Source organism: Diadema setosum, chromosome 9 (genome assembly GCF_964275005.1).
Source record: "Diadema setosum chromosome 9, eeDiaSeto1, whole genome shotgun sequence".
Taxonomy (NCBI): Eukaryota; Metazoa; Echinodermata; class Echinoidea; order Diadematoida; family Diadematidae; genus Diadema; species Diadema setosum.
The window spans coordinates 19,622,209-19,649,540 of NC_092693.1; the positions used below are offsets into that span (position 1 = coordinate 19,622,209).

The following is a 27,332-nucleotide window of genomic DNA, read 5'->3' on the forward strand; positions in this document are numbered from 1 at the left end:
GATTATCTAGGGAAGTTGGGGGTCATGGTTCAAAGGTCAGGGGTCAAAGGTCAAGGTCAACTCCTCAAAATATCACTACTTTCCGTATATTTATGCAATGCCTGAAGGTTTTTTTTTTTTTAACTTGATGTATGCATGTATTACCCAATACATATTCTGTGGGAAGTTTCTTGCCAAAAGGTCAAAGGTCAAGTGAAAGTGCTGAATTGCACTTTTTCCTCCATATCTCAAAAGTAACTCAAGGTACAAATGTATCATCATGAAACTTACATATTTATGCATGTTCAACCTAACAGTGATTCTCTTTGGAACTGTGAGGTCAAAGGTCAAAGGCCAGGTTTAGATAATGCTATTTTCCCATTTGATACTGAAATTATACTTTTTCTCAATACCTTGAAAATTACTCAATGCATAAACTTATAAAAGGGTCAAAAGTCAAGTAAAAATCATCAGTTAACCAAATACCTGCACTCTGACATTCTAATCATTCATCCAATTGAACCTAGTTCTAGGAAAGTGAACATTCAGCACATTTGTGGCAAACCTGTCATTTTAATATTTTGCCAATTGTGTGAAACTGTCATCACACATTGTCAAGACATTGTACTACATGTATAGACCTATTAGGAGAACCATGCATTATGGCGGAGGCATATCAGTCGCCGTAGTGATATACATTTGTATCTAGTTTTTGTATGTTTTCCCATCTCGCACCTGATGCCTTAAAGCAATGATTTTTATGTGTGTGCAAACCCTTTAGAGAGATCAGTGTGAGTCATTTTCTCACCAGCCAATTTGCATACTAGTGGTTTCGTCCAATATCACTACTGTATAGTATTTGATGAAATGTGAATCTTCACAAAATCATTCCTTCCATTGATACATGTATACATTGTACATACATGTATGTAACCAATTGAAGACTAGTGCCAAGTATGCTCGGGCAGATGTCTGTGGGAATTACATGTTATAGCAAATCAGCTTCTTCTCAATATGTTAAAGTCCAGTACGTACATGTATATGAAACTTCAAGCATTTTATGTATCTTAACCTGTTGTGGACGGACTGATTTTGCTACAACGCGCATTTCCCATCGACACTTGCCCGAGTATATTTGGGACTCGTCCTCAACGGGTTGATATTTTATTCTACCAGGCATTTCTTGAAATCAACTTGAATATGGTGCAGTGTTGTTTGCATCTTAAATAGAGATGAAGTTCAAAGTAATACATTCATAAGTTTTTCCCATTGTTGGTAATTGCACAGAGTTTATTTAATGTTTGATAAATGTAATATTCTTTACAAACTATCTTAACTTGTGGTAAAAAAACAGACTCTGTTGGAATTGAATTTATCCCATCAGTGTATTTCTAATAGGATGAAACATTTTGAGTAGAGCATGAATCAGAGAAAGAAAGGTAATTACCTATTAATGCCCCTTTGTTTATTGGAGAGATTTTTACTTAAATATTTAGCCTACATGTAGTGCTTGTAAAATGATGTGAATGACATTACCTACAAAAAAGGGGGAGAAATTCAGCTTCGTGCTTTATGGAAATTTCCTTCCAAATACCAGGTAGATGAAGAATGTCTCCCTCTCAGTCTAAAATTGTACAGTAATGAATGCCAGTGTTGTGATGGCAAAGGTCACCATAATATTCCATGGGTAATGCCACAAGAGGGCTCACTTTGACTGCCATCGTAAATCAGCATCTCCTCAGTGAATGACTGGTTTGCAGGTGAGGCCTACGTTTGAGAGTCGAGATTAGATAACATTGTACTTCTTATCGCAAAAACAAATAACAAAGACTCGGATGTTGTATGCGTAATAGTACACGCACACTGTGATAAGACATGACTAATTTTTGATGCACTTTAATATAAGATTTGATGACTCTGAAAGTGGGCTTCTTTACAGTCATGTAATTGTAAATACTGATCTTTCCTCACATAATTTGTCGATCGAATAAGTCAGAGTTTTTGCTTGTTTCTTGTCACAAAAAAAAAAGAAGAGAAAATGGCTTGATGTCAACAAATCTCAAAGTTGTGATCTCATTTAGATAGATGCAGCACTAGATTTATTAATATCATCTGCATATTATTCCCACACACTGACTTGGTTTTTGTACTAAGTCACTACTATCGTACATTGTACAGTACATCTAGGCAGCTCTCTTGACTACATACATGTATATGTCCTGCTAGGACAGGCTTACAGTGTGTGATGTCAGCAACTGGATGTCAGAGTTTCTCAAAGACCTTTAATTTGAGAAATTGAAGGCCGTATTTGACTTGTTATCTACACTGTATGAACATTTCAATATGGATTCCAAAATGACTACAATTACATGTAATTAGAATATAGCGAAATCATGATTCCAAGCTTATGTATGATATCCAATAGCCATCTAATTTGAGGAATGACACCTAGGCCCCCCTATGTACAGTTTCATATTGTACATGCACAGCTGTACCTTATTTTCCATATTGATGGCACTGGGAATTTTGCTTATTCATACACTGCAATTTTTGTCCCATCGTGCCACACTCTCCTTGCTTTTTATGCTATGAGGCACAAAGATGCATGAAAGATCATTTCATTTTTTTCTTCATTTTTTCCTTGCCTCAGGACAGAGGATGATACAGAGAAGCAGACTTCTATTTTCAATAGATAATTGGATTCCGTTGTAAAGAAGCTACAGATGTGGTTGTAATGGTCATTACCATCATACTTTTTTTTTTTTTTTTTTTTGTGAGTCCTTGTGGTGCTACTTTGATGTGTTCCTGTCCATGTGGCAAAGCCATTTGGAGCCGTTCCATATTATTTCCTTGTGCCAAGGAGTGATTATTTTCATAGATAAAGGATTCGTAAGAATTTCAAGGTATGATGAGGCATTGACAGCTTAGGAAAAGTGTATTTTCTGTATAATTCAAGAGCATGATATTATCATATGATATGCATAAGATATGACATTATATCAAATTATTGCATTTTCTTTAGTTAGAGGGCTAGAAAAGAACTAGCCATGACACTGTCGGGTGATGAAACTCTCAGAACTACATGTAGTTCTCAACAGAGAAAGTCATTATGTGTTCAGGTGTAATAAACAGTTTTGTCATATATTTTATGAAGAGGGTTTAAAGGCATAATTTACCCTTTGCAGATGAAACAAAAATTTAGGGAGTAAGGGATAGAGACGACCAAACCTGTATAAATAATATCAATTATTGTTGAATATACAAAATGTGAACAACAGTTTTGATAAACATGTGTCTAGACTAAACTGTCTACAGTTATGTTTTATTGAGGAAAATAGTGATATCTCCTTTTATTTTAGACTTCATTGCAAAATTTTTACATGGCAGGATGTTTTGTGATCAATACAACTGACCTACTCAAACATTTTTTTTTTTTTTTTTTAAATCACTGCTCCCAATGGTAAAGTGGACCTTTAAATGTGATCAACTCGACTTGTAACTGGAAAATCGTGTACATTTCCCATTGTGGGTAAAGTTTTATTTCACTGAACTCTGTATAACTTTTGAAGAAATTTTACTGTCAAACTCAGAGGGTCAAATCTTCAAAAGCTGATTACAGATGTGATGCATTTTATAGTCTCAAACTCATGCAAACAGTCCATTATTATGATACTAGATAGATGTGTTACGTCTCTGCTAAGAGAATTAACTTACAGTATGTATTTATAGATACATGCTTTCTTTATCTTGTCTTACCTGTCAAAAGATCCATTTTACATGTTTGTGGAAATTGCGCCAAGAAGTAAAGATTGCATCTAGCCATAGAATATGTTACTGTCGTTCACAAATTTGTATGTAAATCAGCCTTTATTGCCTAAAATTGTATGCATCATTCCTGCTTTTGAAAAACCAGCATCCTGGCAATTTTGGCAATGGATGCAGCCCCATTCTGTGGCAGGTGATATTTCTAAATTGTGAAGTTTCGATCACAATGGGAAAACGGAAATGTGATTTCCCATCGTCCGTCATTGCTTTCAGAAATCAACCCGCGGTTCTGCGATGATTCAGTCGTCATGGAAATATTGTCTTTGTGTGCACTCAGTCTTGCAGAAATTCACCAAAGTGGTCATAAATGGTTGATGAAGAAAGAACACAGTTTCAGTACCAGAATAGCTGCAGGTCTGTGACTGGAAATATGTAAAACTTCTGCATCAACATGCATGAAGGCCCATGCTTGGAGGCAATGTCAATGAATTCTTTGTGTCTCCGTTTTTTGTTTTGTTTTTTGTTTTTTTTTATCCATTAGTCAGCCATGGGCTGCTGTTCCAGAATGGTACTCACAATGATAAACATCCTGGATACCTATAGTATAGGGAGGGGTCTCTGTCAAGTTTTCAGTGTAGCCATGATCACAGCAGGATAGACCTCCCTTGATGTCTCCTTCACTTATTTCACTTCATGCTTTTTTTCACCGTCACAATCCAACAAAATTTTGGTACAAGCATTAATCGGACATATTTGGCATCATAGGTATTAGAACGACACGTCACTCAAGAAATATTAGAAAAACAAAATCCCTTCAAACTGGGGCTGGTATATGAATCATGTTTTGCAATGCCATGCTGTTTGACTGAATCTGGCACAAAGTATGACTGTATCATTTGCAAAATCAAAGAAGAGTTAATCTCACAGATATTGTTCAGAAAATGTCTGGTGTCAGAGTAATCTGATCATTGGAGAATTAGCAAAAATTTGGCAAATACAAGAAAGTACCAACTGCCTGTTACACAAAGTCATCCATGATGGCATCTGATTTGAGACCCTTGCCTACTCTGTGTGTAGGATGTTTTTGCATTACTATCACTTTCATAAAAATAAGAGGGGTCTTATTTGTTTGTGTGATCTTGAATATAAACTTTTATGAATGTCTAGAATGTGCAGTATCATAGTATGCTGTAAAAGTCTGTGAGATCAGATTTAACAGCAAAGTGTACTTTTTACCTAACATGTGAATGATAGAAACATTTCACTTATTAAAATCTGAGGATTTTTATGCAAGTAATGCCACAATTTCATCTTCCATGATGAAGCTGATTGTTGAATCCACTGTGATATGACTTGAGATATCATAGCGTTCTGTACACTTGAGGTGCTAATTACCCATTTCCTATTGAAAAAGAAAGGTTTTCATTATCTATGGTAAATTGAAATAATGTACAATGTATAGAGATGAGGTATCTTGTTACAAGCTAGATCAGTACTTTTTACAGTGGACTCCCGTTATAACGAAGTCCTTGGGACCGGCAGTTTTCTTTCGTTATAACTGAACAAATAAACAAAGAGCGGATAATTTTTCGGCCTGAATTTTTACTTCGTTGCAACCGGAATTTCGTTATAACTGTATTCGTTACTAATAACGGGAGTGCACTGTATTTTGGCAGTGTTTTGCTAATGATTGAACTCTGTTCATGTCAGCATCAGGCAGGGACATGCAGCTGTACTTGTAGGATTGGGAAAATGATGGAATTCAGTACATGATGCACTAATGGATAAGTCCATAAGTCACCAACAAGCATCTAAATTTCATTGCCATCCATTTCATGTAAAAAAAAAAAAAAAACTTAAATATTATCAGCATCTACATGGGACACTCTCGGTGGAAAGCTGAGAAGCGAAGCATGAAATGAATTCTATGTTTCGTAAAACTGTAACCACATTTCATTAATCATTCATAGTGTACTGCTGCTGACGGAGATAGATCACTGTGATGGGGAGAAGAGCATGGAAAAAAAAGACAGTGATTGAGGGTCCTGAAATAGAGAAACCAGCTTTAGCATTGTATTGTTTTGTGTCTGCCTATCCCAGGGGGCACCGCCTGGCCAAGATAGACTGCCAGCATATGCCTATGACTCAGCGGGGCTCAGATGAATTTATATTCTCCTTCCCCAACCCCATTCTCCTTCTTCCCTTTTCATTAATTCCCCGTCTTAGTCCAATAAATATCCTCTTTCCTTTTCTTTTGTCATTTGCCTATGATGACATTTTTTTTTTTCTTTGACCCTGAGTTACTCTGGCAATTCGGACGAAAAGTCAATAATTTCCCTTTGAGAACATTTACACTTGCAGCATTTGTTGTGTGCATAGGAAAGGAGGCGTGCTATTGACATTGTGAAATATGCAGTTTGTCATTGATCCATGAGGGTGGATGTATTGTGGTATTTTGGTAGGTTATGATGCTGTACATTGTATGTCTCGGCTTCTTATTCAGTGTATGTTTGTGTGTGTGTGTGTGTGTGTTCATGAGTGGGTGCGTATTGACAGAACAGTTTTGGTATTTACTTACAATGTACACTTGTTCTCCAGTGTAAACACAAGTCTATGGCCCAAAGTTTATGAATAAATGACCTTGTTTGTTGTCAGTTTTGTACAGAATTTAATGAAACATATCAAAGACATCTTATTTGCACACAAAACACTTCATTTTCCTCTTCCGTTGTCTATCTTATTGAGAACTGGCTTAAAAACGCAATGTTTATAGAATACTCAGAGCTCTGTGTACCTGTGCATATATTGTACCTGTGCATATATGTACAATGTATTGTGTTGTACAGGCTATTCAGTGCAAAATGTGCGCTATTGGCATGTGAGAATAGTATGTGTGAAGGCAAACCTTGTAATTGAGAATTGCTATGAGGCTGTCTTGGAGAGCAAGATACACTATGTAGTACAATATTGTCTTTCAAGTAACCCTAAAAAGATGTCAAGAGTTACTGTGAACAAAGGCCGTAGAACCATTAGAATGACAAAATATTTGAAAGGAATGATCCTGAAGTTTCATTCAATGTTTTGTCAGATTTGATACAATGCAGGGAATAATTTTCGAACTCAAATTCAATTAAAGCAATTTCATCTGATGAATGATTCAGCATCCTGTACATTTCTCTGGAAGAAAACTGCTAGACAAAAGACAATTTATGTAGCAGTGGTATACAAATTCATGACATGTTGTGATGCAATACCACGAAAATTACTCCCTGCAGTGAAAGGTCATATTACCTTTAATCATATTTTGACTGTTTTCATCAATGATTTGTTGGTCGACCTGATGAAAGCCGAGTCAAAAGGGATATTCACAAATGAATGAAAATAGTTCGTGCTATAGTCACATAACAAAAATTTTGAGTTTGAATGCAAAGATAGATTATAAATGCCATATTAAATGTTTTTTTTTTTTTTAAAGTAAGGTCAACATTGAATAGAGAGAGTTTGTAAAGTCATTTTCAACGATACTGCACTCATTACATAACTAGAAATATTTTTGAAGGTACCTTTTGAATGACTATGTATATCAAAATTATTTACGCCCTACTTTGTTTTGTTTTTTTCAGCAGATTTAATCTCATATCACAAATTAATGAAGATTGATATAGTGTTGTTGTTTTTTTTTTCTCATAAATTCTCCATATAATAAATTTCATAAAGCAGAAGTGCAATCTTGACCTTCCATCCCAGACATTGTCCTTGGTTTAATTTGACTGTATACGTTTTAAAATGAGTTCAAAAGATAACATCAAGTTCACATTTTTTTTTCAACACAAATGGATGGAAAATTATTTTCTCGCCCACCTCGAGGGTCAAACTGCAGGTCAAGTGAGCATATGCTAATAGAGCAGTGCATCAATGAACTTTATACTGGTAGGTTACTTATTGAAATACATATGTACTCTGAATACCATGGAAGTAAGGACTTCCTCTGTTTCAGAAGTCATTTGGTAAAAGTGCATTGTTGACATATCATGAGATTACTGGGTATAGTTGGAAGAAAAAAAAATACAAGCACCTGTTTGAAAAAGTTTGAAATATGCGAAGGGACATTTGATGCAAACAACAAAGAGTGGTATGTGAGCAATGTTTACGCATAGGCTGATACGTTCAATGACTCACTTGCCATTTATTTCATTGTCCATAAGGCCTGTATGAAAGGATTTTTGTAAGTTTTATATGAATAGAAGTTTAGGTTCCACAGGTTTGACCCATCAAGCTCCAGAAACCACATTGGCCCGAATTCACGAAGGTGGTACAAATGAAACCATGGTTTAAACCATGGACAAAAACCATGGAATGCCAAGTGTCGCATGAGATGTGTAGTATTTCATCGATGAAATGATTATTTTGTAAAGAAATGACAACATTTTGTAACTAAATGAACATTTCGTCCACGAAATGATAATTTCGTTAACGAAACAGTCATTTTGTCAACGAAATGACCAATTTCGTAACGAAATATTCCGTTTGACACTCGGCGCTCCATGATTTTTGTCCATGGTTTAGACCATGGTTTCGTTTGTACCACCTTCGTGAATTCGGGCCATTGTGGTTTATTGCAGTAGGTGCTTGTTTGGATTTTTATTTTTCTAATTTGTCAGTTTGCCTCTGGACATCCGAGTCTCGGTAGTGATGCAGTAATGGAAGCCAGCAACAATTCTGAAACCAACATGGCTGCTGGGGATGTTTTTTTCTCTCTTTTTTTTTGGGGGGGGGGGGGAGGGGGATTGCTGGTTGCCAGAAATGTCAGTATTTTTTTTTTCTTCCAAGAAATTGGCTAGAACCCTAGGGAGTGCACCTGTTTGTGCATGAAATGAGACCCCATCCCCCTTTGCTGCCAGCAATGCAGGAAACATCTCCATGGCGATCTCCATGGGCCTCCCTCCTATTGTGGGAGAGAGCAGAACAAACAGCCAGTTGTCCCTTCCATATTTGTACTCACCGTAAGCCAGGGCCGTAAGAGAAATGTACACTCTTGCTCTCCAGCCCTGTGTTTTAGAGATGACTTGTGAGGTTCTTTAGATGCGAAGATTAACGCATGATTCTCAATATGTTGTGATGTTACATTTGTTTTTGAAGTAATATGGCAGTAACTGTATAAAACATTGATGATGACTTTGCAGTTGTGTATCTCCAACTAGCTTTGTAAACAAATCACTTTATTGTGTGAGGCCAAATCCAATAAGAAGAACACACCTTTGAAAACTCTTCATCATGAAGAAACTACCCTGTTATTTCAGACTCTTATATTCTGTGTTGTGACTAATTTTGAATACAAACTTGCCTGTGCGGTCTCTTTGTATATGTGCCATGCTGCAAATTTTTAGGCCTCCTCAACCATGCATACTGTAGGACCTACAACATATTTAATTTTCATGCAAATGGACAGAGTATTGCCCAAGGGTAATCATACTGGTATATAACCCGACCAGAATTTGAAGCCGCTGATTTGAGGCCACATACAATTGTACATATGGCACCATTTCAGATGCTATGCATTTCATTGCATACCTGGTAATCACTTTTTACACATAATCAGTATGCATGAAGGTATGCATTATCAGCATTTTTGTTTTCTTTTTTCTCCCTGTTTGATGATGATCACGATTATCTTCATCATAATCATCACCATTTGATTGTATTCATCAGCGTTAGTAGGAGCAGTAGCAGGATCTATCTGTTTGGTTGTTTTATGTTAACATATTTATTTTTTGTACTTGTATGAGAGCTAACTATATTTACCTTTGCCGCTATGTTGATATGCCCAGTTTAAGAAAAGTATCCTTTAGTATAAAAGTGGTCTTGACTATGAATGATATACAGGATATGGGAAATAGCACAATAATTTGATTCTGAGAGGAGAATGATTTTCCACCATTGTGCAACCTCTGCCAATGACATGGTACAATATCCAGTCTGTCTCAATATCTGACGGTTGTTGTTGTTGTTCAGACACAAGCTGCCTCGTGTTGGATGTAGTAAATATTTATGAAGACTTCCTGGTAATCAACAAAGACAACAACAACAACAACAAAATAGCATGCAAGGGGTTGCTATTATAATTTCTCATTAGGAGAGGAAGCCAGCTGGGCCGCTTAGGAATCACTGTGATGTGTGCTCCGTTGCCATTGTTACCAGTCTTGTTTGTCTCCTTCTGGTGTACATATAGCCCTACGTACATGCCCCAGTGTGGATGCACTTGAAATAGGGATCATTGACGCAATAACCTTGACTCGGTGGACGGGAGGTAGGTCTTCTTTGTGGGAGGATTTCATGAGATGTAAGAAAGAGAAGCAAAGGTCTCTCTCTTTCTCTCATCAAGACTTGTTTTGCATCCTCGGGAGCTCTGTCTTGTCTGCAACAATGGAGAATGCATCAATGACGCCCTCACCCCCGTCATTGCAGAATCATTCACGATTGATTAAAACCTTTCTTTCTATTTTTTTTTTCTTTCTTTTTTGGCCATTAACAATGTTTTTATCGATATTTATGGAGCTATCTGCGGGTCCTCGTATAATGCATTACGAGTTTTCTCTTCCCCATTGATGTGCCAAAGATTGATCGAAGCTGACTATTTTAAGGTCCACAGTCTCCATAGGAGCGCACGTACACACCCATGCTTCACTTCATGTTAGCCTCAGTACAAGACAGTGGAGCTCTTTGGCTTGATCTTGCTATCAAGATATGATGCTATAATGTTTCTACAATTGTACGTCATCTTTCTTAATTTTAAAGGGGTAAGATCATACATATTTTACACAGCCTTTTTTTTTCTTTTGAGGTTAATTAGTCAGTAGCCCTAAAACTGCAAACTAATATGTTCCATATATACCCATTTTACTTGCTTTTATATATTCATGCACAACAGCTGCTAGATGGGTATGTGGCAACATTTCTTGGAGGCCTACATTGTATGACTTGTTGATGTTGTCACTGATTTTGGGAATTGTTGAGATCCCTAGTGCTGTTAAGTATAAAGGAGCTTTCAAATTTTTTTTAATGATTTTGATGGCTAAAATTAGAAAGTTTACAAGATTATGTCCCAGGGAGCAGGCCTACCTACATGCATGCAGAAGGATGGCCTAAGGTTGTTTTTAGTATTCAGCAGTAAATATTAACTCTTGGGCATTTTCTGCTTTGTTTAGGTAAAGATAGAGAAAAACACTTCCTTCAAACTGTCTTCTTTTGGTATGACATAAAGAGAGTACTGTCCGTGTCATCCATCAATGTTTTGTACATCCAACACATGCATAGATCCTATATGCATGTATATACAGATCGACCTCGATTATCTGGCCTCCTGTTATCCGGAAATCTCTATTATCCGGACGCGTTCACGCAGTGAAGAACTTTTTTTTTTTTTCCATCCAAAAATTGAGAAAAAACAGTGACTTTAACATCTTTTCATGGATCTATTTCACTAATTTCATAAGATGTGCATGATAAGTAAATTTCTCATATCTAATGAGGTAAAACATGTATGATTTTCACATAAAGATATACTTTATTTTTGTGAAGAAGGGACTACAATTTTGCGCAGGCTAGCATAGATTACACCACCGTTTCGGGGTACACTACCTGCCTAGTTGCCAGTGCACTGGGACGGCAGCTTGGACGGCAGCTATACATTAACATTGTGTCTCCCATATCCGGCCAATTTGCTTATCCAGATGAACGCCGGTCCCGACATGGCCGGATAATCGAGGTCGAATTGTATTACGATATGTTATAGGTCAATCCCTAAGCCAGAATTTTGTTCTCTTGTAAGTCATATTGATAAAGAGCGAGACTAAATGATAAAAGGCTGGTTTCTTTCATGCTGCATAAATGAATGCAGCTGCCTCAAACTGATGTAGACGGAGAGAGTGGATTACCTTTGAACTCGACATTCAAGATGCAGGAAAGGCCTGTCTTATGAAAGGAATTTACATTTGTCGTCGGCAGTGTTCAAGAGTGAGAGAGAGTGGAAAAATGTTGTGTAGTATTAGGATACGTGTACACATGGCAGAGGAGAATGATGTGGACTGACAGTGTATTGTCAATCCTTTGGATTTTCTTTTGTATTGGTCTGTTCTGTTTTTGGGAGCCAGATGACTTGTGAAGCTGCAGGGATCCACTGTGACCTGCCAGCACAGATGTGACTCAGGTGGCACAGAGTGGTGCTGATGGAAGGGGTCATGACCCGGCACATACCAATCCACCACATCCTTGTCTATCCGGCCCATTGGCCACTAGTCTCCATTCCATGCCCGTTCAATTTTTCATTTCCCGGAATACCCGCGGCAGGTTTACAGTAAAGCTAGTTCGTAGTGTTACATGCAAATTGTCAACCATTTCTCGCAGCTATGTCATGGTAGCAAGCTCCGCACTGGACCAGCAATTACAACGATCAATCTGCAATGCTTTGTATTCAGTAAATGCTGATGATCAGTCAGTGATTGCTAATGTACTCCGCAGGCGAAGGTCTCCAGGAAAGCTTTGGCGTGCAATGTGCTGCTCTAAATCGTATGTAGATGAGAATGTCCAAAAGCTACACCAATGTCCTGTCTCTTCTGATAGTGGTAGAGTTTGCAATAATAGCAGCAATGAAAACATGGCTGCTCTGATGAAAAAAAAAAAGGAACACCCATAGTCATATTAGACTTATAAAGATTATACAGATTATAAAGCAGTATATTACAGAGCAAAGGTATCAGAAACTTGTGTCTTCTGCTGAGGCAGAATTGCCATTTTTTGTTGTTGTTGTATGTTTCAAAATGAATGAAAGTGGCCCCTTTTGGTCAGCTTTGCAAATCTTTCCTCCAGAAATATTGATTTAGACTTCCTTGAGATATCTAACACACTAGATTCAATCATAATATGTCCAGTTTGCAGAGTTTTTGTCCCACAAAATATGTTGTAATTGTGTGTGCAGGTACTGTATATTAAGGTGTGTGTGGGGGGGGGGGGGGGAGAGGTGGCTACTGTAGTCTGATGTGGAACAACACCCTGCATACTACATGCAGTAAAAGGTGCCAAGTGCAAGTGTAATGTATGGCATTCCCCAAAGAGTTATGCCAGGTCGTGTGAAATGTCACGACAGGACATGAAAAGGGGAATGGGGCTCAGCGGCGTGGCTATAAGGAGCGCTAGGAGATTGCGAGTGCTGCCGTGTGCCAGCCAAGCGTGCAGTAAAATGTGGAGGCTTACACAAGATCTGGGCTCGGTTTCGTAAACATCTTTGCAACATGTACAACCTAGAGTAATTGCAGTTGCCATGGTAATCACCTAGTGACAGTTCCATCAACTGTGAGCACTTAATAGAGTTGTTGTCATGATGACTGTATGTTGCAGTGATTTTAAGTAGGGTTACATGTATGAAACAAGGCTCAAACCGTTGCCACCCGCTGCGTGCCTCATCATCACTCATGAAGTGAAACAATATGACGCCCTCATAATATTCATATTATCAGATGGCCCATTGTGTTTGGTTCATCCTTTGGGATGTTTACAAGTATATCTAGATGACCATTATACCTGTTCTACAATATGAATCACACAAATATGAATTTATGTATGCAGGTTTATATGATAAATTTTTATTAGATTTTTGTATTTGTTCATTCGTATCTTTATATCATTTGTTGATTTGTTCTCAATTTTTTGTTTCATAATACATGGCTCTGGTTAAAAAGATATGTATTTATTTCTCTTGCAATTATGTGAGTCTGTAATAAACTACAGCATCATGGGGAAGGGGAGATTGTTCTGCTTAAAGATAAAATCATTTTATTATTTGTGTAGGAAATATCAGCATCGAAAACAGTCATCCTTACGTTGTATTCTCATAAATCACTCACCCTGAAAAGTAATTCATTTCTGCCCTGCAGCGGCATCCGCCAAATTAAAAGATTAGGAAGGCCCTACATAATGAGTGATCACCCAATTCTACTTCAAGTTGCTTCTCTTTCATTATTCTATGAAAGATAATATTTCAGCATGTGTACACAGAAAGTTAAACCAAAATGAGCTGAGTAATGAACATGTTATATTTCACTATAATAAAGGTGGTTGTAATAGTCTTGATTGCATTTGTTCAGGAGCTTTTTACTCAATAACAAATAAATGACTATAAAGTATGATTAAATTGTATTTTTCTTCTACATTAAACACAATGTAACCAGTTGCTAAAGAGTAAATTGTGCATGTAACAAAATATATAGTGCTTTTTGAAAACGCTGACTCGCTTTTTCCAGAAAACGATGTATGCATGAAATATCCTTGTATTAACAAATGGCTTTCACCCTGCAATTTCTTATACTCCAGGGGAGAAGAAAATGACTGTATTGACAAGGCAGCCATTAGATTTCCAAGTAAATGCAAGCCGCAGAGTGGTGTGGTAATATAACCAATGTGAAAAGAAAGGATCGACAGGTTGTTCCGAACACTTAAAAAATCCATTGATATAAATCCCCATGCAGCGATGGAGTTTGCTCCACCTGCAAGTGAAAAAAGAAAAAAAGGAACATTAAACTACATAGATTTGTACTCAAATACAGCCCCAGGTGCTCATGCTATACTGTGCTGATCTTTTTTAAAAGCAAGGTGAGGGTGGGATACATCAGTGGTGTCTCAATAAATACAAATGATGAATTGATTTAGCTTATTGTTTGTAAATCTGTCTGCTCACTACTACAGAGGTGAACAGACATACAACGTGTAGGGTGCCTACATGCTGTTCTACAACATGTATTATATGCCTGCATACTCTATACATTGCACATAATATGCGCAAGGAGTATTTAGTGCATTCTTCCCCATTTTCTCCGATTTTCCCTGTAAAGTTATGCATCATGTACACAACATACATGGTATAACTGTTGGATCTATGGATAAAAAGTGCAGATAAAATCAGTTAGGATTTGAGGGAAAAGATGTGCATGTAGAGCGTACATAGGTAGTATCCGTGATCTAAAAAAATAGTTAAAATGGTGATTTTTTCTTTCTTTAACTGGTTAGCTGACCCCGATGTTGAAAGTTAAATTTCAAGGAATACAGTAGAGAGGTGTATTGTTTTAAAATGTGACCTTCCCCTGCAAGGAAGCATTTGTAGGAAATGTGTCAAGGCCTCAGAAGGACTTCAGGATGTCTGGTAGGCGGAAGTGCCTAGAACAGCAACAAAAGTGGGGAAATATCTGGTCATCTTATTAAAATTCATAGATGTGTATCTGTGACAGGGAAACCAGCGATCGATTCACATGATTTAAAAAGCTGAATGTATTTTGCCACCTGAGGGAATTCAATCCGAAAATTCACTACCACAAACATGACCCCTTTCCAAATGTGGCATATCAGTAGTTTGCAGTGTGTTCTGCATTTATGCACACGTGTGTGTGTGTGTGTGTGTGTGTGTGTGTGTGTGTGTGTGTGTGTGTGTCTGTCTGTCTGTGTCTGTGTCTTTCTGTGTGTATGTAATTAAATATGAAGGTTGGGACTGCAAATAGAGTACTGGAATGAAAGGTCATACATTAAACAAATTGCTAAATGTACGGTAAGTGAAATAATGATGAATGACAGTGAACCTTCATAGTCATTGTTTCATTTCATATCCAGAACAGTGTTTTAGTTGGATTTTTTTTATAGTTTTTTTCTTCAATGGACATTCATTACAGCAGATGAACAACAGTACTCACTAAATGCCAAGTACAATTTAAATGAACAATTTGTACCAAGAAAGATGTTTAGATACACCTTCTGAAGCTTGTTTATCTAGTGATTCTAAATCACATGTGTGTGTCACAATGTCATGATATCTGGAGGGGGGGGGGGGAGGTGAATGAATGTGAAATCCATTTAGATTCAAAGATAATTTGTTTGTGTTATATTGTGCTATCTGCTACCCTCTTGACAAACAGCAAACTTTGTTACATAATTCTGAATGTGCCACCAAATTTGTGAAGTTCTTTTCATTCTGCAAGGTTTAGGCCTACTTGAATGGGGGGGGGGGGGGGACCGATGCAAGCAAGTAGCGTGTAGAAATTTCCACATTTGCTTGTTTTTTGTTTTTTTTAAAGGTACAATTGCATTTCCATTTACTGTATACACTGAATATTCGTGAGGTTTTTATTTTTGTGAATTTTGCGAGTCAGGTGCTGTTCGCAAAACTAAAGACACATGAAAATAATGATTCTGATCCAGATATGAATGTGACGCATGCTTATATTCTCCGTTCAGTACAGTACTCCACAATCGCGAATTCAACCACTCGCGAAATTGTCGAAAAGTCCCGATTCGCGAAAATTTAGACCCGCGAAATATATGGCGTATGTACAGTAATCGCCTGTGGAGACGGACCACTTTCACTAGGAGAATGTACAGTATACAGGATTCAACAGAAGCTGCATTGTGTGAGTAAGTGTCTCTGAAGTGAAGGTACTTGTAACTCTCATACTACGGTCTATTGTACACGCAGGAAGAGAGGGCTTATGTTGTAAAGGTCAAAGGTGGCTCGCTGAGCCACAGGTGTATTCAGAGATTGTCCAATGATAAAGTGGGCTATGATTAAAACCACAGGTTGGGCTTTTTTGTGTGTCTGGAATGCCAAATATGGTCAGGAATATTGTGCAGTTGAGGGCTGTCAGTATGCAGAGGCAAGGCAGACACGGGTTGTGGTCAAGTAGCAAGGAACAGAGAACTGTGCAAACAGCATGAAATAATATGTGGAGGGATGATTTCCGCTGGGAGTTGTGCTTCCATTTACACGATTAAAGGGATGATATGCATGTAGTATTGGTTGAGGTGAGAATTGGGCTTTTAATTTTTTGTGAGATACTTAGAAACCACTTTATGAAATGTTGAAGGGCATACAGTTCTATGAAAGAGGAATTCAGAGTTTACTGGATGAAAGTCAGTTTTGAAATGGCTGAGATATCCAAAAACAAAGTAAGACAAAATGATCCTAATAAAAGGTGGGTCCCACCTTTTTACTAGGATTGCTTTGTTTTGGATATCTCAGCCATTTCACAGCCCATTTTCATCAAATAAACTTTGAATTCCTCTCAGATTTATGTGTTTCATATTTCACAAGAGGTTTCTCATATCAAAAAAAAAAAATCATCAAAAGAAGGTATGGCATTGAATAATATGTGTAAGGATGAATTCTGGTGGGAGTTGTGCTACCATTTACACAATTAAAGTCACATTGGTGAATCTGTGTCTATTGAAAAGAAGTCTCAACATCAGCTAGTGGGCTTTCTTATTTTCTTTCTTTTGGGGTGGGGAGGGGTTGGTAGTTTACTTGATTTGTTTTGGGATAGGCCTACATGGTTATCAATGTCAGTTTAGTATAGGGACCTACAGTGTAAAAGCCTGAAATAGAGAAGGAAGAAAATTTGTTATGTAGGCCTACAGTATTTAGGCCTACTCTTCATCACACACTAGTCAGGTAATTGCAGTACAGTGCACTCCCGTTATAACGAAATGCTCGGGACCGGCAGTTTTCTTTCGTTATAACGAAATTTCGTTATAACCGAACAAATAGAATACACGTGTATTACATTGTATAATAACACGCATAGCCTGTATACAGTAGGCCTATACATGTAGTTACTTTTATCATAATCTCAACACACGCAGAACGGTAATGTTAGATGTTTGCTATATCTCATTGATTTTATCAAACTTTCTACACTTTAGAATGAGCATAAAGTCATGTTCAGAAAGAAAACAAATGTAAGAAATGTGATTGTTTCTGCTGTCGCAACTGAGTCTCATATACAAATTCATTCTGATCCAAGGTAACTGATAAATCGCTGACTGATGCTCATGTATGCGAGCATGTGAGGAAGGGCGGATTGGCAATTAATGTGAGCGAGCGGGATTTCGTGATCGAATTTTCACTTTCGTTTCATTTTGTGCTGTGAATGTGAAGGAGCGGGATTTCACGATCGCATTTTCACTTTCGTTCTGTGCTGATCATTCATCATGGCCTCTGCAGTGAGTACTAAGAAGAAAAAACGGCAAGCTCTCAGCATAGAAACTAAGATGGATATTCTCAGAGATGTAGTAGAAAGACGTCTGAAGAAAATCGAAGTCGCTCGAAAATATGAAATACCACCCAGTACGCTCTCAACTATCTTGCTTAATCGCAAGCAGATCACGAAGCAATATGAAACATCAAATACGGAGCCGTCGCGTAAACGACTGAGGGGGGCTGAGTTAGAAGATGTGGAGAAGGCTGTCTTCCGTTGGTTTAGCGACATGAGGGCCAAGAACCTGCCCGTCAGTGGACCGCTGATGAGAGAGAAAGCAGAATATCTTGCAAAAAAGTTGGGCCATGACAAGTTTCAAGCAAGTTCCGGGTGGCTGTCCCGCTTCAAAGAACGTCATGGAATTCAGCAGTTGCGTGTTTGTGGGGAGAGTGCGGGTGTTGACGAGAACGTGGTCGATACTTGGAAGAAGGAAAGCCTCCCAGCCATCATAGCGCAGTACAGTCCGAGAGATATCTTCAATGCCGACGAGACAGGGTTGTTTTATCGGCTAACTCCAGATAAGTCACTCGCTTTCTCTGGACAGGAATGCCATGGGATGAAGCAAAATAAGGAACGAGTGACGGTGATGGTCTGCGCAAACATGGACGGTAGTGAGAAGATCAAACCCTTGGTAATTGGAAAATCGAAGCAACCACGGTCACTGAAGCATGTCCGAACACTTCCGCTTGACTACCGAGCTAACAGGAAGGCGTGGATGACCACTGAAGAGTTCGTTTCTTGGGTGAAGCGTCTTGACGCAAAATTCGCAGCAGAGAACCGCCAGGTTCTTGTTTTTGTGGACAATTGCTCTGCCCATCCTAGTGTGAATGGACTGAAATCAATCCAACTGCAGTTCTTCCCACCGAACACGACATCGAAGCTCCAACCGATGGACCAAGGAGTGATCATGAGTTTTAAGACTTACTATCGAAAGCGCCTGGTCAAACATCTTCTCAAAAGCTACGAAGCAGGAGAAGTACCCTCTCCCGTGAGCATCAAGGACGCCATCGACATGACATACGCAGCATGGGAAGAGGTGACGGCAAGCTGCATCTCGAATTGTTTCCAGAAGGCTGGATTTGAAGTCCATGAGAACGCCAATCCTGACACACCAGGCCCTTCAGGTCGCCCAGATAACATTTGGGAGCGACTGAGACAAAACCCAGATCCGCAGAATGATGGCAACGATGTGGCAGGATCTGCATGCGATGAAGCCGATGATCTCTGGAAAAGGCTTCGGCATCACATGACGATCAGCAGATCGATTTCCTTCAACGATTTCGCAGCAGCAGACAACGAAATCAGTGGAGTGTATGCTCCTACTGATGAGGAACTTGTGAGGGAAATACAGAAGCAACGGGGAGGCGAATTTGTTGAGGAAGAGGATGATGACGATCTGGATGTCGACATGCCACCAGCACCACCGTCTGTCACGGAGGTGCTTGGACATCTGGAGCGAGTCAAAGACTTCCTGTACAGTCGTGAGGAGGCTCAAGATCAGCATTTCCATGCTCTGTCTACGCTTAACGAACTTGCGAAAAGATGTCAAGAAAGGAGTCTTGTGCAGCAAAAAATCACACGTTTCTTCAAGGCATGAAGAACTAAACTGAACTCATGTCCGTTGGTGTGCCATTTGATTAGAAACGAATCATGCTAGTCCGTCAAATTTCGTGGAAAGAAGCAAAACAGGTCTCTTATCTATGATTGCAGAATATCTCACATAATCACACAAAAACAATATACTGATTAAAACTGCCCGTAACTTCCATTAGCTATCCAGAATTTACGCATGTTACAACATATATCATGTTGTGAATATGAGTTTAGTGATGAAGCAAAGAAAAAGATAGGTGTGCTTTGAGCAATACTAGAGAGTGAAGGAATATGAAAGTACAAGAAAGTAGAGGTAACGATGTGGAAAAGAGTATACATAAGTGCAGAACAATTAAGTACAGAAGAAAAAAGAAATCCGAGGAAAAATAGGAAAGCAAGAAAAAAAAAAGAAAAAGAAGCTTCTGATTCTTCGCCTATTTTTTTTTTTTACCTGCTTCCATTTATTTTTGGTTATGTTCGTCATCTCCCCCATAACTCCCGTCAAAGCCAGCTTAGAAAATCAGATTGGTCACATTCTTTTAAGCCTATTTTTTTTTTTTTTTTTTGAGACTCTAACAGTCGTTTTGTGCTCCGATATCCTGGGTGTTACTTTATCCTGGTGTTTTTGTTGGTTCGTTTGTTTGTTTGTTTGTTTGTTTTAAACCAATATTTTCGTCATTTCCGTATTTTTATGACTGCTATTTATTTGTACATTTTTTTGATGGTGTATCACTGACAATAAAGCCCATAACACTATTTAATGTTTGAACCAACACGCGTCTCCATTCAGCATGTCTTCTTTCCCTCTTGCTTCGCAGTCTCAGCTTCAAGTCATTTCAACCAATCACAGCAAAATATTCCAGAGGTCTAACCTTGGGCCTAACAATCAAGGCTTTACTGCCACATAATGCTTCCATTTCAAGAGTCTCTCCTAGCTTTCCGCCTTACACATTCCAATCAATCACAGCAAAGCATCATTGGCACACTTCCACTCACTGTTCGGTTTCGTATTTTACGTAGCGTCTTCCTTTTCGCGACCTGTTGCACTTCATAATGAACCAATCATTTCATATATTCAAGACACACCTCTGCTTCAGTGCACTTGTACATGTACACAGCCTCGTCTTTTCCCCTCTTTCTGCTCTTTCCGGGTTCACATAAGTACACACTGGATGCTATACATGCCTTACACACTCTACAGTACTGCGCTGCATGTTATATTGTGAATGGGAACGGACATGGTATGCACTCTTTCTTGGATACGTTGCGCGGAGCAACGCGAATTTTACAGTGTATTTGAAACACACAGAGCAGGAAGCAGGTTCGTCCGTGCGGAGACGCTTTGAAAATGTTTGTTCGGCAATGAAATTGCGTAAGTGATCCGCATTTCGTTATAACGAAGCATATTTCCTTTGTTTTTCTTTATCAATGGTGCTCGGAAATTACTTCGTTATAACGGAAATTTCGTTATAACCGTGTTCGTTGTAACCGAATTTTGTGCCATAGACTTTAGTGGCAATAATTTTGGGACCTGAAGTTTCATTTCGTTATAACGAAATTTCGTTATAACCGTGTTCGTTATAACGGGAGTGCACTGTACAGTAGAACGTTGGTTTCTTAAAGGACAAGTTCACCTTCATAAACATAAGGATTGAGAGAATGTAGCACTATTAGTAGAACACATCATTGAAAGTTGGAGGAAAATCTGACAATCCATTCAAAAGTTATGAATTTTTGAAGTTTTGTGCAGTCACCGCTAGATGAGAAGACTACTGCAGTGTATGATGTCACATGCGTACAATAATATAAGGAAAATATAAAGAGAATTTCACAAAATTTCATCTTTTGAAAAAAGTACACATTCCCTTGACTCGTTACTGACATATTTTATGGGTAATATTATTCCCATTGCCTTTAGAAAGAGGCAAGTCAAGTGCTCATTTATTATGCGAAAAAAGTGAAAATATGTTGAATTTTCTTTACATTTTCTTTATACTGTTGTACTCATATGACATCACGAGCCTTAGTAGTCTCCTCATTCAGCGGTTCCAACACAAAAGTTTTAAAAATTCATAACTTTTGCGTTGATTGTCCAATTTTCCTCAAACTTTTACAAATGTGTTCTACTAATATTGCTGCATTCTCTTAATCCTTATGTTAATGAAGGTGAACTTGTCCTTGAAAATATGTGAACCCAAGTGAAATGCCAGCTAACTGCAAGCAAATACAGGTCACTTACATTCAAGCCTGTCATAGGGCTTAGTGATCAATGATATGAATATTTGCTCATTAGTCAGTGAATGAATGCTTGTCTCAAGAAAGGGTGTTACAAGAGGATAGAGCTATTCTTTATGTAGTCTTTTGATAATAAGTTCTTCAAGCATCCATGAATTAGAGTCACCATTTCTGACACAATAACATTGTCAGTATTGCATTGATATAATTATTCTGAAGTTAGATTTCACGACTAAGAAAGCATACTGAATGACTAATGCACTTTCCACTGGGTAAAACTGCAAGAAAGATATTATTTCATACTGTGTGAATGTAGATGACTTCAATGAAAGAAAGGAATATATATAATGTGACCCAAGCACAAGTTTGTTATGATTTTCAGAACTTAATTGAGTTCAGGATGCAGTTTTATCATTCAATCCTCATCTATAATGTAACATTTGATTAGACAATGATGTCATTGTCGTACAAATTGTTCATGACAAATGTTGCAGACCTAAATTGGGGGGGGGGGGGTATATCAGTGAACCATGACAGTGCCCCCTGTATAAAATAGTCCCCTGTCTTTAGCTCTACAACTGTAGAATTGTTTTATACAAAGAATGTAATTTCTTTGTAATTTTTTGAAAGGAAATTGAGTGGAGTTGTTATGATATGCAAGTGGGAGATCAAAGCCTTATGTTTTCAAATATATACTCTTGACAAGTACCGCTTTTGTAAATAACAAAATATGAAGATTAATGATAGTTTTACCATTGCATTGACTTGATTTTTATTTGATTAATTCAACTTGAAGACATACTGCAGTTTTTTTCTCCAACATATTTATGCCCTATACTTCGAACACTAAAAAAATTCTATTTCTCAGCTAGGGTACTACTCACAGACATATTTTGTGTTTTTTTGCGGTTGTCAAGTTTCCAAAAAAAATTGTTGTCAGAGCAATGCTCTTATTTGCTAGACTCCCTCTCCCTCTCTCAAAAAACCAAAAAATGATGATATCCCATGACAATCAGATTAGTTCAGATTACAAATCTAGAAGCTAATATTAAGCCAGATATAGTGCATGACTCCAGTTTATTAAGCCGGACGGCTTGACATGTCCAGTTGATGCATGAGCAAATCAAAATTGCTTTGATGGCATCCAGAGTACGGTACTCAATGCTTCATGTAGATTCATTATCAGTAAGGGGAAACACAAGTAGGCCAATACAATATGCAGATTTAATTATTGTGCAATGCCAGTTGAGCCCAACATGCCATCTTCTGTTTAGTCCGATACATATCTTCCCGCAAAACCAGGTTGCGGCTCTGCGTGAAATAAGATGGAGCGATGAAGGAGGGATGACGTAATCGTAGAAGAAGAGGAAGATAGAATAGAGGGAAGAGTATGTAGGAGCTCAGAGACCAAAACAAGTGAAATGGGACTGGGCATGAAAACACTTAGCAGAGAGTTGGATGACGGCCAGAGCAGCTATTGCTGGCGAGACAAAATTGCGTTTTGCATCTTCAATCACTGAAAAGCGGGGATTGGAGTGGGAGGCATCCCGCAAGGTAGGCACTTGACATTCAAGCTGGAGACTTCATTTTGCCGCCTCCTCCTTTCTACCACTGCCCGCAAGCTCGCCATCTTTCAAGCACTGCCCATGTTGCGTGCTTGCATCACAAGGGAATTCCAGGCACAGCTGTTGCTCAGAGAGCATCAAATAAAGAGAATCACTCTTTCTGCAAGATTTATGGGTAATGAACTTGTCCTACAGAAGCTCCTAAATGAAGCCATTTACCTAGTAGCCCTTGTATGTGCACTTTTCTTTCTTTTATCATATCCTCCTAGGATTGATTGTATTTTGCAAACAACTTGAGGTAATTTTGAGATCTTTATCCTTAAAACAGTAACACTTTGGTTGAATTCTTAATGATATCCCCATAATTTTTAAAGTCTTAGGATATAGAGTGGTTCTCATACTAGGGATAAGTGGCAAGGGCTTGGTTTGGTAACAAGTTTGCTGGCAGTAACTCGTCTAACAGCTCATTATGTACCTAGTCATCATGATGGTAATATATTTTGTTGACATGGTCAATCGGACTCCATTGTCTAAAGCCAATGTATGATGCTAGGGACATTAGAATGCGAACGATGTGTATTCAAGGAATGTTTGTTTTTACCCTGCTGTACAAATACATGAGCTTGAATTTTAGATTGAGTGGTATTAATTCTAGAGCCAAATGTCACATTGAGATGCAATCTGATATACAAAAAAAAAAAAAAAAAAATGAAGCTGTGAGGTGATTCAGACAAAGTTTGCAAGAACTTGTTTGTCATCCAGTTTTTGAAAATTTGATGTCCTACTAAACATGTTAGACTTACAAAGTGTTCAGACAGGCAAATGAGTCTCCTTGCCAACAACTAACTGCAAACAACATTCCATACAACAGCTGTGTCACAAACACTACATCCTGTCAATCACACATGCAACTCCCCCTATGGTCCTACACACCTACACACCTGTACATTAAAGGGCTTTTTACACTTGTAAATTTTTGCTTAGCCCCGGACTATCGGTGGGGCTAAGGGGGGGCCTTAGCCCCACCGTTGGTACGGGACTATCCTTAGCCCACTTTCTGTTTACACTCGTTTTTGCCAAAGTGGGCTAGCCCCACCGATAGTACGGTACTATCTGGCCCTGCAACATAGCAGGGGTTAGCACCGCAATTGCGGTGCCAAGCAAGTGAGTGTAAACAGAACGAAAAAATAATCCTGGGCTAAGCAACGGAGACGAAGTCCGACCCTCACTGACCAATCAGAAACGAGGTAATCAAGTGCTGCCGGTGCGTGCGTGTACGTGTACAGTACACAGCGTAATTATGAATATTCATGTGGTTTGGAAAGTCCGGGGCTAAGAAATACGAGTGTAAAAAGGTCAGTTTTCTCCTTAGCCCCGGACAAGAGATAGTACGGGACTAATTGGCGAGTGTAAAAAGCTGAAAAAATTGGTACGGGACTAATGATAGTCCTGGGTCAGAGAAAGTCCGGGGTTAAGAAACACAAGTGTAAAAAGCCCTTAAGTGTTCCAGCCCGAGAGCCCCATCATCTTAATATTTATTGTTGTACCGAAGATACTAAAATAAATCTGGAAAAAATGAAATATATGAAAAAATACAAGCCTTTTAAAAACTACAAATAAAATAGATCTCTTTTGGAGGTGGGGCACACTTGGAATATTTGTTTTGGCACAGATTCAGAAAGCACATGACATTTTTGAGAGATAAAATCATAGTCTTCATTTATGGACCTGAGGAGAATTCAAGCAGTAAAACCCCTTTGTAAGTGGCAGTCCTTTAATATGAAACATGAAAGATACAGAATTTCTCCTGTATTTTACATATTATTTAATTATTGATTTTTAACATGTGTCTATTATTTACAGTCTGAGTAAAACCTAACATACAAGAGTATGCATGTACGTAGATGCTCACTCAAGCTGGAAGTGAATGTAAGGTAAGGCTGAGTTGCAATTCGCCAGTCAATCTGTTCACACTAGTTCAACTTTAATTCAGCAAACTTTGATGAGAAAGCATCTTCAGACCATGATAGGATGAACACTGTTTTGCAAAAAGTGTTTGGTTGGGGGGGGGGAAAATGATGTGAGATTACGCAGTTGGCATGAAACGTGTTTCTGAATATGTTTACAAGCAAGTTGCCATCTAGGGGTAAAACTGCTCCTCTGTCAACTAGGGCCCTACCTGTTAGGGAATGGATAGCATGCAAACTTTCTCCCCCCCCCCCCCCCATATCTAACCAATACATACTACATACGCACACACACATAGACAAATACATCACTTTGATTGAAGTGGAAACTGATCGTAATTTAAGTTTTGAAATATCTGAATCCATGTAGTATGGTATGTTTGAGCACCAGGCTACTGTCTTGATTTTATGCTGTTTATTCATGTGTACCACTTAGTGCATTTGTTGATTGTCATCATTTTTAGCTGATGTCATTTCACCATTTCCTTAGTGTTATCCATGATTACTCACGTACAACACTTGAAGTCATTCCTTGGAATTGGTGACTCGACATTTGCTCCTGTGACAGTTGGTCCGGTCTTATTTTCTCCAAGGACTTGTGGTTAGGGTTAGGGTTTTGGTAGGGTTTTAGGTTTACTTTGATGTGAGGATTAGGGTTAGGGTTACAGTATGGTTGTGGATAGGTGGATAGAATTTGTTTGGCTTTACAAAGCATGTAAGTTCAAATTGTTCTCAGAATGCCATAGTTGGATAATGCCACCTTCATATGATCATGATTTTCTTGGTATTTGTCTATTAGGCCTGCCACTGTGACTTTTACTCTGTACATCGGCTAAATATTCCCAGTGTAATTATTACCACTCTTTGGACCGGATCAACAGATAAAATCAAGAAGACATCCTATCATGTATATTGCTTAAATATCATGGCTGAGGTTTCAAGAAAAAAAATGAATAATTAAATGAAAAGTAATGAATGAATAAATAAATAAATAAATAAATAAATAAATAAATAAATAGATAGATAGATAGATAGATAGATAGATAGATGAATGAATGAATGAATGAATGAATAAATAAATAAATAAATAAATAAGTAAGTAAGTAAGTAAGTAAGTAAGTAAGTAAGTAAGTAAGTAAGTAAGTAAATAAATAAATAAATAAATAAATAAATAAATAAATAAATAAATAAATAAATAAATAAATAAATAAATAAATAAATAAATAAATAAATAAATAAATAAATAAATAAATAAATGAATAGATAAGGAAAAATAAAAACAAATCTAACAATGTCATATTTCATATAATACTCATGCATAGACCTGTCCAGTTTGGGTGCTGTTTGTAATATTAATGTCTATATCAGGGCTTTGGTATGCCTAACAGTAGTCGATTTGTGGACTGAAAATTTGAAATACATACTGTAGCAGTGTACCAAACTTATTGCATAACCCACTGAAACTTCTTTTCTTCTTGTTTTGGCTACAGCATCTCAAGCCCCCTTTCTCAGGCTTGTCGTGTCATTATAGTCTTTCATACCGTAGCGTTGTAGTATGATGTGACAATTGTTACCTACTTTCGAATGGGGACCATGTGACCCTTTAAGACAGTGACCTTTTGGATGCCCTCATAAATTCCTGATCCAGTCATGCCATGCCAAGTGGGATGAGAGAGAGGTTGTCCCCTCAGTCTCATCAATCAGTAACCAGCCATTATCACGGCCCAGAGAGGGGAACCCACTAGACCACAGCCCTGCATTCCGGAGACTCATCCTATATGGCCTTCATACACACATCAACCTGGAAAGTGAATGACCATCGCCTTGATCTTCATTAACAAAATGCCACTCTGTAATCAGACTCGTCCATGCATAGTACATATTCATCTGTTCTATGAAGTAGGGGCAGATTTTCATTATCCGAGTAACTTTCTTCTCTTTTTGAATCTCATTCATTCTTCATCTGACAATGTGTAATATCATAGATTCAAGTGTAGGCCCTATACCTATTTTTAGGCTTTACTTTGATTTGGATATCATTCCGTACTGCCATTTTATTATAGTCCTTATACAAATGTACGTACAATGTATGCATACTTTAAATTTAGGACAAGGTTTGATAATAACTCAATTAAGGGCTTATATTCGCAACTCTTGTG

The 27,332-nt window shown here is 38.1% G+C and overlaps 2 protein-coding genes across 2 annotated transcripts in view; both read left to right on the forward strand.

Annotated features, from left to right (window-relative positions):
• The window catches only part of LOC140233176 (uncharacterized), a 120,237-nt gene that overhangs the window by 1,791 nt on the left and 91,114 nt on the right, over window positions 1-27,332 (forward strand). The gene's annotated exons all lie outside the window — the stretch shown is intronic.
• Window positions 17,767-19,410, forward strand: LOC140233206 (tigger transposable element-derived protein 6-like). The gene has a single exon (XM_072313321.1). It carries the CDS (start codon window positions 17,767-17,769, stop codon window positions 19,408-19,410), a length of 1,644 nt encoding a protein of 547 aa, XP_072169422.1.